General features: G+C 46.5%; 1 protein-coding gene across 2 annotated transcripts in view; it reads left to right on the top strand.

Annotated features, from left to right (window-relative positions):
- The window catches only part of Dctd (dCMP deaminase), a 29,559-nt gene extending 19,074 nt beyond the window's left edge, over window positions 1–10,485 (top strand). For both annotated transcript variants that reach the window (XM_038326823.1, XM_038326822.1), the window contains exons 4-6: window positions 6,171–6,287; window positions 7,629–7,725; window positions 9,158–10,485. In XM_038326823.1, coding sequence (XP_038182751.1) covers window positions 6,171–6,287; window positions 7,629–7,725; window positions 9,158–9,227 — 284 coding nt within the window. In that variant the 3' untranslated portion in view covers window positions 9,228–10,485. The remainder of the gene's footprint in view (window positions 1–6,170; window positions 6,288–7,628; window positions 7,726–9,157) is intronic.
- Window positions 10,486–15,896: the final 5,411 nt, after the last annotated feature.

Genomic DNA, 15,896 nt, shown 5'->3' with positions numbered 1-15,896 from the left:
TGACTGAGATAGCATGGAGGTCAGCAGGCTGAGAAGTACTTGTGACACCTCCCTCAAGGATGGGTTCTTCTGACTGGGAGACAAAGCTAAAGATAAAAGTTTGGGGAAGAAGAATCTGGTATAAACATTCTTAATGGTGGTGGGGTGTTGGATGAGGCCCCGCTTTACAGATAGCAAAGGTCACCTGGTCATTAACGGCATCCACTCCCAGCCTTCTGGGTGGAAACAGATCCTCATTTCCTTTTGAGGAAACAGCCCATGTGGTTAACATTCCTGGTGTCCCTGGTGGTCCGTGAGCACTCATACCTGCTACGACACAGGTGTGACGTTGTTTGGGAGCACGTTCTGGAAATGTCGGTTTCAGATTAGGGGGTAGCCATAAAAAGTGAGCCTCTGGGGTCGGGCAGAGTCTTGGGTAGCAGAGGCTGTGGTTTGCCTTCAGAGGCTCGGCTGTTGTTAATTATTGACTGGAAGGAGAGGTTTCTGAAAGGCTGGCGGTGACATATGAGGCCTTGTCGGGGCGTCTTTCAATAATTAAGAAATAAGGAGTCGAAAGTCCATTTTAGTTCTAGATGCTGAAGCAGCTCCTTAAATGGATCACCGAGAAGCGTGTGCCCTTCCTCTTGGTGGCCGTTTTCTTTGGGCATTGCGCATTAGTGAGGACAGAGGTGGACATAGCTGTGCTCCTGGAGATGTGCCCAGACTCAGTGACTCTGACCCTCGGGTACCCCAGGAGTGAACTCACTTAGATTCTAATTTGGAGAATAATGACAAAGAGTTTGGTTATCAGCCCAGAGGTAGGGCAGCCTGTTAATGTGTATAAATCAGCCTTGAAGTGGGGTACCCCGTTTATATGTCAGCCCCTAATTGCAGGGTGAAGTCCAAGAAAAGAGAAATGGGGCTCCCGTGTTTCTCATTGTGTCTCGGGAGGAGACTAAGATCATGTGGTGTGTGTGTGTGTGTGTGTGTGTGTGTGTGTGAGAGAGAGAGAGAGAGAGAGAGAGAGAGAGAGAGAGAGAGAGAGAGAGACTGTGACTGCCAGGTTATGTGTGTAGCACTTAGAATTTGTTTAGCATCATCTAAATGTTTTCTTTTTCCTATTTCCTTTTCTCCTGGAGTAGCTGCAACAGTCCCAGTGTCTAAAATAGATATTCTATTAGCCTTACATGGAATGCGATGGATGTCACATCTATAAAATGTTGAATCTCTTAAATCTAACAAGGATGGAGTACATCCTGTTAATTTGTCAAACTTCCAGAGAACCGCCTTCATGAGACAGTGAGGATTAATCAAGCCCCAGTGAGAGCGAATTTGAAAAATATAGTTTTCTAATTATACAGTCTCTTCTCAGTGGGCCAAGGTTAATGCAGTTCTGACAGTAATAGAAAAAAGAAAGAAAGACCAAAGTGAATGAATTGTCTCATAATCACCTGAAACGGGCTCGATTCTGATCGCCGCGCTTTCTGTGCTTTAATCTGGTGTTTCCAGCATTTGTTCTTGTTATATGATGTTGGGGGGTAATTAAAGGGTTCCTGCCACTCTTTGTGTGTTTCAGATATCTGCGTTATTTGGGGACTTAAGTTTTTGCTTAGCTGTAGATATTGATTTCTAGTTAATAATGGGAAAATTCACCCTTTTTTTGACACTGTGGACTGCCTTATGAATACTTGTTAAGCATTGTGCATCTTAAGTTCTTTGTCCTGGCCTTGTGTGAGTATAAAAATCTCATACGAGAACTGCCAGACAGAACCAGTCATGGTTGGTTTTGAGATGCAAGCATGCTGTGGGCTTTGCTTCAGGTTTTAAGGAGTTCTGTACCACCAAGCAAGCAAACAAGCAAGAAGCACCTGATAATAAATTTATTTAACTGATTTTGTGGCTTCCTGGGTTTGGTTGTATGTTCCTGTAATCCCAGGACTCAGGCTGGAGAAAGGATTGCCTTGAGTTCAAGACCAGCTCAAGCTGCACGGTGAGTGCCAGTCCAGTTCGGACTAAAGAAGACAGTGCCTCAAGAAAAAAAATACCACACACACACACACACACACACACACACACACACACAGAGAGAGAGAGAGAGAGAGAGAGAAAGAGAGAGAGAGAGAGAGAGAGAGAGAGCGCAGGGGCATAAGAGAGAAGGAAGGGTGTTAGAGGCCAAGACTCAGATCAGGGAAAGGAAAAGAGAGAGGAGGGAGAGGCCGTGTGTGGAGGGCGGGGTGTTAATGCAGGGAGTGGTTATGACTAACGAATGTTCTATGCATGTATGACAAGGGCACAGTGAAACCTATTGTTCTGTATAATTAATATGCCCTAACCCACCCCACCCCCCAATTGGATAGAAGAAAACTCGAGGTTCTATCTGCATTACAATGAGACAGTTATTTTTAAAATTAGACTAGCAGTTGTTGAAATGATTTCTTCTTGAGAAGGAAGTGAAAAGCCGAGCATCTGACCTCTGCTGAATGAATGAGGACTATGTACGTGTTGAAGGAGAAGGAAGCAGAGAAAGGAAAGCCACCACATAGCTCCAGGAGTGAGGGCTGCAGCCTTGTGCTTGGCCGATAAAGAAGCCCCTGTGTTGTTAGTAAGAGCCTGTCTCGGAGGATGGTGGAACGAACCAGGATATTAGCAAAAAGCCAGAAGGCGCTGTACTTGATATTTTAAAAATTGCTTTTATTTACTATGATTATGATGATTATTATCATTTCTGGGGGGTGTCTGTATGTGGGGTGTGTCTGGGTGTGTGTATGCGCACAGGTGTGGATTATGGCTTAGGTGTGACGGTCCCGGGGACAGCCTTGGGTATCCTTCTGAAGATACTTTCCACCTCATTGGCCTGGACTTCAGCTCCATTGACTTGGACCTCAGCCCCGTAGGCCAGACTAGCTGGCCAGAGGGCTTCTAGAGATCGCTCGCCTCCCCGTCGCTGTCCTTGGGATTTCAGGAGTGCACCACTGTGCCCAACCTTGTATATATCTTGGGTAGCTGAGCCCACAACCTCACTTTATCAGCTGAACTGTTTCCCAGCCTGCTTTTACCTTATTATTTTATTTTATTATTTTTAGTTCAAAATATACTTTCCCAGGGCTGGTATTAATCGTGCAAACAGCACTTACCTTATTGAAAGCTCACAGGCCTCCTAACGCAGGGCAAGCTGTGCCTTGAGCCCTGGAGCTGTTCCTGTTGGAAGCCGATCTCCATTCTGTCTCTTAGAAACATTTCCAAGCTGTGGGAAGAGATACCTGGACTTGTGGCCTTCCTATCCAGGACTAGGACAAGACGGTATGAAGTGAGCTTTCTGACTTGAAGCACCCTCAGGGGTCACCAGCTTTCAATGTATGTAGATAGCTGAGAAATAGGCCCCAAGCATTCCGCTCCGGTGCACACTAAGCAGATTGAGTGGACGGTTATCAAGTTGGTCTGTTATCCCTCCTTAAGGACAGTGTGGGGCTCTAGGCCTGAGACCCAACCGAGTGGCTCTTCACAGATGAATGAAGCCGTGATGCAGAGGCTGTGGAGACCCCCGCCTGAGAGGCAGGGTCAAGTGTTAGGCTGGAAAGACACAAGGCCTGAATGAGGCCCTGAATAGAGGGAGTGTGGGAAATTCCAAGGTGGGAGTGAGATGGGCAGGTCCAGGGTGAGGGTGTTCTCCCAGATTAGGGAGTCTCTAGACCCCGTTAGTATTAGTCAGATAGGCCTCGGTAGGATGGGGTTCTGGGGAATAGTGTGTCGTGGTTTCTAAAGTTAAAAGGGGTGCAGGACTAACAAGAGCAGTTAGAGTAGGGTCTGTCATCCCTCTCCTCAGAGCCCACGGTTTCACTTTTGGTTGTCACCTAGTCAGTGGACTTTGAAGGTGTAAGCTTGTGGGTTGGGAGCTGGCCTGTGTTCCGACAGTCGTTCACGTTACCCAGACGACCTCATCTTCTCTTAATAAGCAACTTCGCACTTTTCATCCTGTGAGTTTCGAGAAGATAAAGGATGTCTCCTTAGAATCCTGTGTCTTATTTCTGCAAGCTGCCTGTTTCCTGCCATGGCAGAGGGCACCCAAGGTGCCCTGTTTTTTCAGGTGATTTTCACGAATGAGCTTCAACTTCTAATGATAAACTTTGTTCCAGACGGCCCCAGGAGAGTTAGACAAAAGGTAGTTGTCGCCACTTGACAATTCTTACAGAGGAGGACGCCATAATACTGTGTAGTAGCAGATCAGAGTCTTGGAAGTTCTGAATGCCAACTCCGGCACCATTCCCAGAATACTTCCTAGATGGGAAAGTCCACTTTTGATATTTGAATAGAAGAGATTTTTTTTTTTTTTTTTTTTTTTTGCTGTTTCCCAACGTCACCATCAATAATTGGAATCTGCATTTCCTCCTTTATTTATCCAATAAATACTTAGCACCATTATGTTCCTGGCGTGGCATTAGACTCTGGGGGAAGCTACAAAGAACTTAGAGGGCTGAGCTCTGCCCCCAAGGGGGGCATAAAGGAAACAATTATATCTAATTGTTTTTAACACTGAGCAGTGTTAATGCATCTCTCCTGTCATCTTGGTCACCAGGGGAGAAGGGGCCTCTTGAAGTCCACTGGCCATGTGGCCACTCCCACCCTTTCTGAGCTCTCTGCTTTTCTGTCTTCCCACGGCCCTGGAGTTTATCAGGCAGTGATACTTGGACAGGACTCAAGCCCCTCTGACCAGCCATTGCTCTCTGGTGGTCTGTGATTTGGTGAATCATTGTTTCTTTAGTTGCCAGAGAACATTCCTTTTTTCACTCACGGCTGAGAACTCCTCCTCCATGGAATCAGTTCCTAGTTTGAGGATGTTAGTGTGCACAGACATTTCCTGAGAGAGCTCTCCCTTAGCTTCCCCGTAAAATACTGCCAGGAGACTGGTCCTTCATCCTTCTGACCCTGAATAGATTCTCAATAAATGTGCCTGACTATATAGGCAACTGGTGATTGAAATGCCCAGGGTCGTGAGCCCAGGCCACTGTTCCCTGACAGCCTCAGTGGTTGGAAGTTGCATGGGGAAGCTGGTGGCTGCGGGGGCGGGTAACGGAGATCTTTGAAGGGATCCACATTTGTTTTCTAGGAGTTACATGTGGTTTGGACTCTGCGCTCTGCGGGTGCTTGTTTTAGTATTGTGTGCACAGTATATGTTAGGGATCTCAGAGAATCCCGTAGAGCGGGGCTTCCCAAAGTTGTTTGCACATTTGAGTCACCCGGGGGACTCTCTTAAAAGTTCCCAAGGCTAGACCATCTCTCTCCAGTATGGAACACATACTAATATGGACGCTCCTCCTGGGGTAAATGTTTGAGTAATTGTGATAAGGAGCATGCAAAGTCTCTATACAGAAGACACCCCAAAACCTTCAGTGATGCTACCCAGTGGCCAGGTGGAAAACCTGATGGGTAGTGGAGGGATTCAGAACTATTTCTTTGCTGGAGTTTTCTTTATTTCACCCCTGTAATAAGGGGGGTAACAAACAGCTAACCTAACAGGACAGGGAACTGTATCAGCTTTGGGAACGTTGAGAGAAAGGAAGATGCTTCTTTGGACCTTGAACTCGGGCAAGGACACCTGCGTGATCCTTTGGAATCATTTGGTGTGTGGATCTGTATGTACAGGGCTTGACTGCTCATTGCCCTTAGATGGGTGAGGGAGTTGTTTTTTTTTTTTAAATAGATAAATAACTGGTTATCCACTGGCTTTCTTTATCTTTTCTTTTTCTTTTTTTCCCCTGTGGGCTGAGCATGACGAGGGGATTCAGAATAAAAATCCTCAGCTTCACTTCTTGCTCTTGTGCCCCCCTGCCCTCTTAACAGCCGTGCTGAATACCCCGTGTGTGTGCAGATCAACACACAAATGAGCCGTTTTATGCGGGCAATTCAATACCCCAGGGTCTCGTGGAGCAGTGAGGCATTGCTCCGCTTAGGGTGGGTGGAGGTACTTGACCTCAGCCCCTCCTGGTGCTCTAGGTGCTCACAAGCCAAGGCCAGCTGCCGGAACAGCTTCCTCCCCTGCTAATCACCACCCAGACAGACCAAGGGGCCCTTCTCTGGTAGTCCCGGTATTGCTGTTTCTAATCAATTTATTCTTACTCTGTGCGATTTCTGAAGTGGAGACAGAATGACCTTTCATGAGCTGCAGCCTAAGCCCTTCTCCTTCCCTTTCACAGTGTGCCACGCTGAGCTGAACGCCATCATGAACAAGAACTCGGCTGACGTGAAGGGCTGTAGTATGTACGTTGCCTTGTTCCCATGTAATGAATGCGCCAAGCTCATCATCCAGGCAGGTAGGAGCCAGGCCTTTCCCGTTTGTCACATTTGCATTGGAGCCTGCTCCTCAGCAGCTCCGTGCAGGTGTGTTTGATCTTACGTTGTTATTGTTTAGATCTAAATTAATTGCACTATCAACTTTGCAGGCTGTTTCCCGTGTTTTGTTTTTGAGTGCTGCCAGGTATCCTAAGACTAATTGCATCCTCTGTGATTCTTAGCATGTTTTTAATTTAGTTTGCAACTTCTTAAACTGCAAGCTGCCAAAAAAAAAAAAAAAAAAAAAAAACACAGGCATTGCATATAATTACTGTCGGTTTACCATTCTCTGACATATTGTGCATAGATTAGGGGGGAGGGAGGGAAATGAACTTCTGTCAGGAACAAGGTCAGCTGGGAGTCTCTATATCAAATTTTAATTTGTACCTAATACATGGTAGGTATTTGTGGATCTAAGTATACCTTTGCATATGAATGTGATGAGATTTAAATGTTACTCTGAGCTTTTCTCTTGTATAACATCTGCCATAAATCTACCACGTTGTGTTCTGTATATTGGACCTGTATTTGAACCATCACATCTAAGAGTGAGCTACCCTTTATCTCCATAAAACTTTCAGTTGGAGATTTAAAGACTTGGCATGTTTAGCCAGACGTGTGGGTTAAAGGGACTGTTCATCCTAAGCCCCCGGGGTGTCAGAAAGGAAGCCGGCTGAAAGTGGACCATAGCCCCCATTAAGGGGCAGCGTGGGTGCCCGTGAAGCGGCTGCCGTGAACCTGTCTTTTTGGGGTGCTTCCTTAGCTGGTCACAGGCGAAGGGATTGGCAGCCGATGCGTGCACAGAGCGCTGTGTGGACTCGTCCCTTCTAAAGGGAGTGCAGAGCTGCCCTTAGGAGAAGATGCTTCGGAGTCCTGGCTGAGGCTTATGGTACCAGGGACATGGTAAAGCAGATCTGCCCTCCACAGTGATGGCAGAGCCTTTCTTGGAGGCCTAATGCCGCTGACCTCTGGATTGTCCAGCAGCCTCCATCTCCCCACATCAGCCTCCTGAGTTGAGTAGATGCTTGGTGAACAAAGAATAGCTGCTTACCTGTCGTGAAGAAGATTTGTTAATTGGATCAAGGCTTGACACGTTTTCACTTTGCATTTGTATACTTAAAAAAAAGTCCGTAAAGACTGGAAGGCAGATTAAATGCAGTCCCCTCTGTGGCCCTGGGAGGCCGCAGATGAGCGGTTCAGTAACTGGACGTTGTTCTGCAAGCTCCCGTGGAAAAGGTAATTAATCATAGGCACGGGTCTGTCTCTTTTGCCTGTCTTTTGCATTTTGTGTCCGGGCTTATCTTCCACTGTTACCTTTTCAGGTATAAAGGAAGTTATTTTCATGTCGGATAAATACCACGACAGCGAAGAGGCAACGGCCGCGAGGCTCATGTTTGAACTGGCTGGGGTTACGTTCAGGTAGGTTGGGGACTGGCGCAGAAATGCATGTGGCCCGCCCTGAAGTCTCCACACATGGCAGTGCCTTTGGAAATGTGACGGCATGCGCCTCTAAAGATTATTTTAGGTATGGGGTAATGACAAAACTATCTGGAGACGGCCTGTTTAATGGTTATATTTTAATATTAGTGACTTGCTAAGGCTTAGACTAATTACGTGAGTGGCAAGAAATTTAAAAATTCACAACTTTTGTGCTAGTCCTGCCAAGCCTTAATAAATTTTGCATACGTAAGAGCTCTAGTGGAGATCGTTTAGGATGAAAGCAGCCCGCCAGGGTGAGACACTAGGAATTCTTCTCTGAGCAGCACTTTGCATTAAGAGCAGAAGCCCTTCCGATTGCTATGATCATCTTTGCAGAGGGAAGATTATGTTTTACTTGTACGTTTTGCCGTCTCTTATGAGCAGCAGGAAATGGTTTCTAGAATGGGGAGCTGTACGAAGCGTCACTGTGTCTCTGGCCAGCAGGGATAAGACCTCATTCATGGCATTCTTAGAGATGTGCAATATTTTATTTGTTTTCTGAGACCAGGCCTCTTTATGAGTAGACTGCCCCTGGGCTTGCCTCCTGCCTCAGTTTCCCCAAGTGACACCGCCCACCATGCCCAGTTGGAAATACGATTTTTTTTTTGCATGATGCATGTCTTGAATTATTGTGCCTTATGTACCCCCTAGTTTGCTTTCTGTTGCTTTGATTAACCATTGACTGAAGCCAACGTGGGGAGTAAAGGCTTTGTTTGGTTTATGGGTTATAGTTTAGCATCCTGGAAGCCAGGGCAGGAAGTAAAGTCAACCTGGAGGCAAGAACTGAAGCGGAGACCATGGAGGACCACTGCGTACATGCGCTCTTGTTTCTTTTGAAAGCCCCTAAGTATCTTCAGTTATGGTAGACGTGTTGAATATGAACATGTAGAAGACTTCTTATTTGCTTCTGTAGAGCTTGATTGAGAAAATCTCCCCCTACTTCAGTGAGCCGTCTTTCTATATATATATCAGATGCAAAAGAAAGTGAACTGTGTTTGCTTTGGAGCGACTCTAGTTGGCTGCAGAGATTTCCTAGAAAATGAGATAAATGTGAGGGGGAAACTGTAATCGGATATCATGTTGTGCTGCTAACTTGTTAGAAATCCTTTGACTCCCGGATAATTCATGAACTCAGATAGTTGAAGAAGACACAAGCCGAGCCGCCCCATGCCTCGTTCTTGTCTTAGTCTTGCCTGCCCCGTGTTCTTCTCAGTATGGGGCACTATAATTGGCTCCTCTAGAGATAAACTAGCAAGCGGATCCCAGGGTATTTCTTCTCTCTGCACTGGAAATACCGTTGAAGCTGAAATCAACAAATTACTTTAACTACTCATTGGATAACTCCTTTACATATTTTGTTTTTCACGTTTAGGAAATTCACACCGAAGTACAGCAAGATTGTCATTGACTTTGATTCAATTAATAGCCGACCGAGCCAGTAGCCTAAGTCAGTTCCGCCTCGTTAAATCCCCGGAAGAAGGCTCGTCTTCTCTAAGAAGCCGCCGGTGCCTTTCATCTCGAAGTTGCACATAACTTTTTAATAGCTGGCGTAGCACACGTAGATGTCTAAAGAATATCAAACCTTGAATCTCCTTTACTGTCCCTGTTTCACATGGATCAACATCTGTTTAAGCTGTGGATTTAGTTTGAATTAGAAACTAAGGGCCTACCCCTGGGACTGGAGCGAAGTCCTTCCCCATTCACTGCCGGTGTGGCTGGGATGAGGGTTAAGGCAGAGTGTCTGCTCGCTCCGTCATCCACCAGATTCCAGCAGCCACTCCTCGATGCTACATGGGCCAGGCCATACGAATGACTGCTTGTGTTCTAGCAGGAGTGAGCAGACTCACAGTGATGTCAGCATCCGGCCCAGAGGAAGCATACCTTACCACGCCCTTGGAGAAACAAGCAGGACCCAGTGTGACGGTAGCAGGAAAATTTCTGCTGCGGAGTTGAGGGGAGCTGTCACCCACCCACCCAGGGAAGGGTGAGGACGGCACGTGTCCTGGCAAATGATCAGTTCTTGCTTTCCCACCACACGCACAACGGTGGCATGCCGTCCCTCTGGAGGGTAGTGACCCCCTTTGGCTCCAGCTTCTCATCCTTGGTTTGTTGGTCACATAGCACTGTTAAATCAATCCGAGTGACGAGTGGCTCCTCGAGGAGGCAGCCTGTCACTCCCCCTAGACCAGGCCCTGTTGGTGACAGCTGGAGTTGTATGGCTGGGTGGTGTGGGGCTTCCCCTTTCCCCATTCCTTTTCCCCTGCTGTGTGGAAACATCTCCATGTGCCAACATGGTTCATTTCCAAGGGTACCCTACAACCAGAGGGTACATTAATTCCTGTCCTGTAAGAGAAGTGTGTGTTTACCTGGTGGTCGTCCATTCCAACCCACTGGGGATTGTACCCTGTTTGTGTCTTCAGCCAAGCAGGAGGCGTCTCTTTCATCCGTGTGGTTGGAGAATGTTCTGCTGTGTGCTTTGTTTTCAATTTCATCTAACTTCTTTTAAACATGCTCAGTGCCCTTGACTAAAATGGTTTCTTTTAGGGTACTCTTATTTTTTCTTGGGTCTTTATTTTGTCCCGGAGATTTTTGTTTTGTTTTGTTTTGGTTTTTTTACTCTGTGTTATGGGGTCTTTTGTAATTTGGCTCTTTACTAATATTATTAAAATTTTATTAAAATCTACCAACACTAAAACATGATCGCTTTATGTTATATATGCTCAGCTCTGCTTGTATTTTTCTTTACTGTCTGCAAAGCACATTACACAGGTTTGTGCTCAGAGAATATCTGAACTATTAATGCCATGTTCTTTCAGGGATGGGGATGCTTTTTCTTCTTTTTTTTTTTGACAGTATATAGTCTTCTAAAATTGTTGGGGAGGGGTCAGTGTGTACCAGTGCACGCGTAGGGTTAGAAGAGAACTTCTTGGCCATCGGTTCTTTCCATCCACCTTGCTCTGAGGCAGACATTCTCTTGTCCTTGTCACGGCTCTGAATACCTCAGGAGCTTCACATACGGGCATGCTGTCACCTTCAGCTTTTTGCATGAATTCAAGAGCTTGAACTCGGGCTCGAGCAGAGTGTGTTTTTACCAACCAAGCCGTCTCCCTGGTCTCTGGTTCTCTTCTTATGACTGGATTTCAGTGGTAGGAAAGGCTCTATTGCTACCTGGCTTCCATGCCTGTCTCTGGGTGGCCCATCTGACGGTCACAGATCTTCCTTTTGGTCATACTTCAGGCCCAAGCCCTTCCACTCTCTCTTTCCTCCATTACCCTTTTTTTTTTTCCTCAGTGGATTTCTCTTCAGACCCCTTGCCCTTGGTTTGCGCTTATGTATCTAAGACCAAAGGAAAGTAGAAGAAATCAGAAAAGAGACAAAGATGGAATACACGTCTAGTTTTCTGTTGCTACAAGTTAAAAGTCCCGTTTGCAGATAGGTAACTAGTACATTTACTTAATTTTGATGCTGTGCTATGTTTTTATCTCAGTTACATTGAATCGTAGTGAAAAACCACATTTTTCTTTTCCTCTCGGAAGGAAGGTAGTGACAGGCAGTGGCTGGGTTGCTCGTGGGGTGATAATGCTGTAGATGTAAGTCTCTGCCCCTGGACCCTTGCTGAGCCTGGATTCCTGGTGACTGGATTGTAGGTAATTATGTCTTGGTGTCCGCCGTCACTCCAGGAGGAGTGGAATTGTCCCGTCCAGAGGATTCTGCAGATGTCAGGGCTCCGGCTAATAGAGGGGCGCTTTGAACTGTTGCCTTTGGGGAGAGCATTCCAGAAGGAGGGTGTTCTGAGACTCTTTTGCCTCGCAGGCATTGCCGGATAATTGTGGCGAAGGGAGACTGTACCTGAGAGCTGTGGTGGCTGCTGTCATGGCTAATAAATGACACTGAAAGGCAAAAGTTAGAGCCAAATGATAGGAACTGTTCTCGTGACATTTTTATCCTTCCCCTCCCCCCTTTTGCACTTATTCCTTAAAGACTTCCAAAGTCCAGCAAGACCTGACAACGAAAATGATCTAACTTATTAGCCATGTTTCCTAATTACGTACAAAGCAAAATAAGACAAGCAAAGACACAGAAAAGTCTTATTAATTAAAAACAGATTCCTGTGTGTCCAGTAATCTGAAATTCTGATGTGTTAGGGATAACGCGTCATCTTCCAATGTCTATATCTTCCAGAAGATTAAAACTATTTAGGATCAAGCCAAATACAGAGGGAGACCTATAATCCCAGCACTCGGGAGGTAGAGGCAGGAATATGACAGGTTCAGGTCCACCCTGTGCTACACAGACTAAAACGTTTTTTTTTGGTGGCGCATGCCTTTAATCTCAGCACTTGGGTGGCAGAGACAGGCAGATCTCTTGAGTTCGAGACCAGCCTGGTCTACAGAGCGAGTTCCAGGCCAACCAAGGCTACACAGGGAAACCCTATGTGGGGCAGGGTGGGTGATAAATTCTTGCAAAGGTGTCCAAGGAATTCAGTGAAGAAGGACGCTTAAATGAAATCCCACAGTAACTCAGAATTGAGTATACTAGAGGGTTATTTATATAGGGGTAAACTCACAGATCACAATCCTCTGCTGGGAAGGGGAACAGCAACAGAATCCCACAGCCGGAAAGAGGCCTGATGGGCGCTTTACACCAGCATATATAGTATCAGAGGCCACGCCCAATAAAGGCTGCTGGTGGTAGGAATTCAGGGAGAAGATTGTCTTGCTTTTGGCACTAGACACGTTTTATTATTTGTAGTTGATGTTTTTAAAACAGGCCACTCTAAAAAGGGGAGCTCTGTAAGTCATCAGCAGGACAGCCTGCTTCGGGCTCAGCAGGACCGGAACTCAGGTGAAGATAGCTCTGCAAGCCCCTGTCATCCAGAATATGGTGATGAGCTGTGCTGAGCTGCAGAAGTGCAGGTGTCATGTCCCCAGGCTCAGTTCTCGGGCCTGATGACATTCACAGGGAAAGACATCACACTGACCTACATGAGACCTGCTCCGCCGTGCTGGCCAGTGCTCTCGCCCAGACCTGCTGATAGAGTACAGCACCATCTCCTGTCTCCTCTAAGAGTGGAGAATGAACCTCCAGATTTTTACTGAATGCTGATCTTGCATTGACTTGGGCTTCTTGCATGCTGACACTCAGATCCCTGAGCATGAACCTGAGGAAGCGCTCCTCTTTATCAGACCGAATCGGGCTTCAGACTCCTGAACCGTGTACTTGACAGTGTCTGCTGTTGGTGTTGCCATCCCTCAAAGCCAGTCGCTCTGGGGAGGCCTGACTCTCAGGAAGGTCAAAGACTTGGAGAAATTCCCATCTTTAATTAAATTGAGCTAAATATTGGGAAAGGCATTATCCACCCATGACAAAGGAAGGGAATTACTCTGTGGAGCCCGAGAGGCTCGAGGCAGGATCCCTTTACCAAACCATCGCCCTTTTGGGTTCTTCTTCATTCGAGCACTCTTCTCTCCTAAGCCAGGTCCGCATCCTGCTTGCTGTCATTCCTTTTCATCGAAAAACTAACAAAAGACCCTCTTGAATGTGTGTAGCGTGAGTTTGTCCTCTTCGCTATCCTTAACCCCAGGGGTTCTGACCTCAGATCTGTGGTGCAGCCATTGCTCCGTCCACCTCCAGAATGGAATGAATGGTTTCCAGGTTGGAGCTCTGCACATCCCATAGTAACTCTCCCCTCCCTGGTCCCCGGTAACCATCACTATAACCTTTGTATGACTTTGGCTACACCAGATAACTCCATTCTGTGAGTGGAATCCCAGAATTCTCCTGTGGTGGGTTGTGTTACTTAGCATAGTGCCTTCAGGATTCCTCTGTTGTTACCTGTGTTGCAGTGTTCTCTCTTCTGCAGGCTGAAGAGCATCCTCTTGTGAACGTGACACATCTTGTCATCTATTGACCCACCAAAAGATGCTTAGGTTGTTGCTCTTTTGGCTGCCATTCTCTTGCGGTCCCCGTTTACCTGTGCTGTCATCTTCAGCCCTGAGCACCTGTGCTCCCCGCCCCACCCCACCCCTGCCCCATATCTCTGCTAAAGACTCTTTAAGCCAGCCTTTACCCCTTATATTTTGTTACTGTTTTGAGACAGAGTTTCATGTGGAAATTGCTACGTAACCCCAGCTGTCCTCCAGCTCTAAACCCTGCTGCCATGGCTTCCTGAGTGCTAGGATTCTAGGGATGTACCACCACACCTTGGTCTTTCTGTGTATGTATATGTGGTGAGTACACGTCTGTGCACATGTGTGCAGTCATGGTTGCCTGTGCCTGTGTGTGCAAGGGACAATAGTCAGTGTTAGATGTCTTCCTTTACTATTCTCCACTTTATTCTTTGTGTCAGGGGTTCTTGCTGAGCCTGGAGCGCAGCCGTTTCTGCTAGACTGGCTAGCCAGCAAGTCTAGATCCCCCGTTTCCACTCCCCTGCTTCTGCCAGGGGGAATACAGGCATGTCCCCACCATACCTAGATTTTGGGGGTCGGTTGCAGACTAGTCCTCATGCTCACACTGCCGGTACTCTCCCTCCCCACTGGTGATCTCCCGAACCCAACATCTGGCTTTTAAACCAGCATCCTGTCGACTCTCAATGCATGTCCTTTGACAATTCACACCCTTCTGTACAATTTTCAGGACTGAGCTGATGGAGAAGGGGTCCTGCCTTCTCTATATATCCCTCAGACTTTCCGTTGTAGCTGACTTTTTCCTCTTTGAAGCCTTGCCACAGAGAGTGCGACCAACAGCCTTCCTGGTAAAGAACCTTGCTCTGTTTTATGACATCTCTTCCACTGTCTGGAAATGTTATTGAAACATTTCATTTCGTGTTTGTCTCTTCCTGCTCTAAGTAGATGGTAAAGGCCACAAGAAGACACACATTGCCTTGCTGTGCCCAAACCCCTTCTCCTTGCCATGGCGTGCACAGTTTAATCCATGTTTTTAACATTTCTACTTAAAAGTCATGAGCCCGATCACACTTCCGCTAAGCAAAGCAGCTGTTCAGGAGCCAGCCACCCTTCTGATTTCAGCTGACTTCCTTAAAAACAATTGTCATTTAGAATATAAGAGATAGAAATCTCCCTGTTAGCATCTGGGGTTAATGGGCACATTTATCTTTGGGAGAGAAGGGAGATTACTATTTAAATGTCTTATTTTTAACTTGTGTGTTTGAGTTAAAGCGTTCTTATATATGGTTTTGAATTAGGAACCTGGCAATGATGGATGCTTTTGGCAGAGTACCCGGAATGATGTTTGTACTGAAACCCATCTGATTGAAAGCCGCCTTAACCTCCCAGCCCTAAATCACTGCAGAACACTTACTGTCGTGTGGCTCTTTATTTTAACTTTTGTTAGTGAAAATGATTGCATCTTGGCATTGTTTAAGAATTTAAGAGTGTCATTTGGTCCTGGTTTTAAGGAGGCATTTTGTTTGGTTGGGAGTCACTTCATCTGCGCAGTGCCGTGTGGCCCAATTCTTGCTTTATTTCTCCTGCCTTTTCCTCAATGAGGAGGCATCGGTGATGGGTGCAGCTGTACATAGCAGGCACCCGACTCAGTGGCTTGAGCGGTAGGACATGCTTCCTGCACATAATATGAAGTGCAGCTTTGTGTGTTGACTAGATGGAAGTGGGTCAGGGGCCCAGTATGACAATAGCGATCTAGGCTGTTCCCCTTAATTTTGTCTTCACTGACAGTTACTGGATGTCAAGCTTGTTTTGTAGAGTCCAGGTATCTCATTCACTTTAAATGCAAGAATCTGATGTGTGTGTGTGTGTGTGTGTGTGAGAGAGAGAGAGAGAGAGAGGGAGGGAGGGAGGGAGGGAGGGAGGGAGGGAGAGAGAGAGAGAGAGAGAGAGAGAGAGAGAGAGAGAGAGAGAGAGATCATGGTAGTACGTGATAGTTAAGATTCTCATCTCTTGTGTGTCTCTTTGGTCAGAAAAGTAAGACTTCCCCAAGACCCCTCAGCAAATACTCTCTTTCATCTCATTGGTCATAGCTGGTTTACAAGACTACTCCTAGCTGCAAGGGAAGCTACAAGAGCACTCAGCATTCAAAGCTCTTATCATGGAGGCTACATGGAGAAGGAGGTGAATAACAGCTGTAAGTCATGG

This window comes from Arvicola amphibius, chromosome 4 (genome assembly GCF_903992535.2).
Source record: "Arvicola amphibius chromosome 4, mArvAmp1.2, whole genome shotgun sequence".
NCBI lineage: Eukaryota > Metazoa > Chordata > Mammalia > Rodentia > Cricetidae > Arvicola > Arvicola amphibius.
Note: the sequence above shows the minus strand (reverse complement) of the source record. Positions and strands in the feature narration are given on the sequence as shown.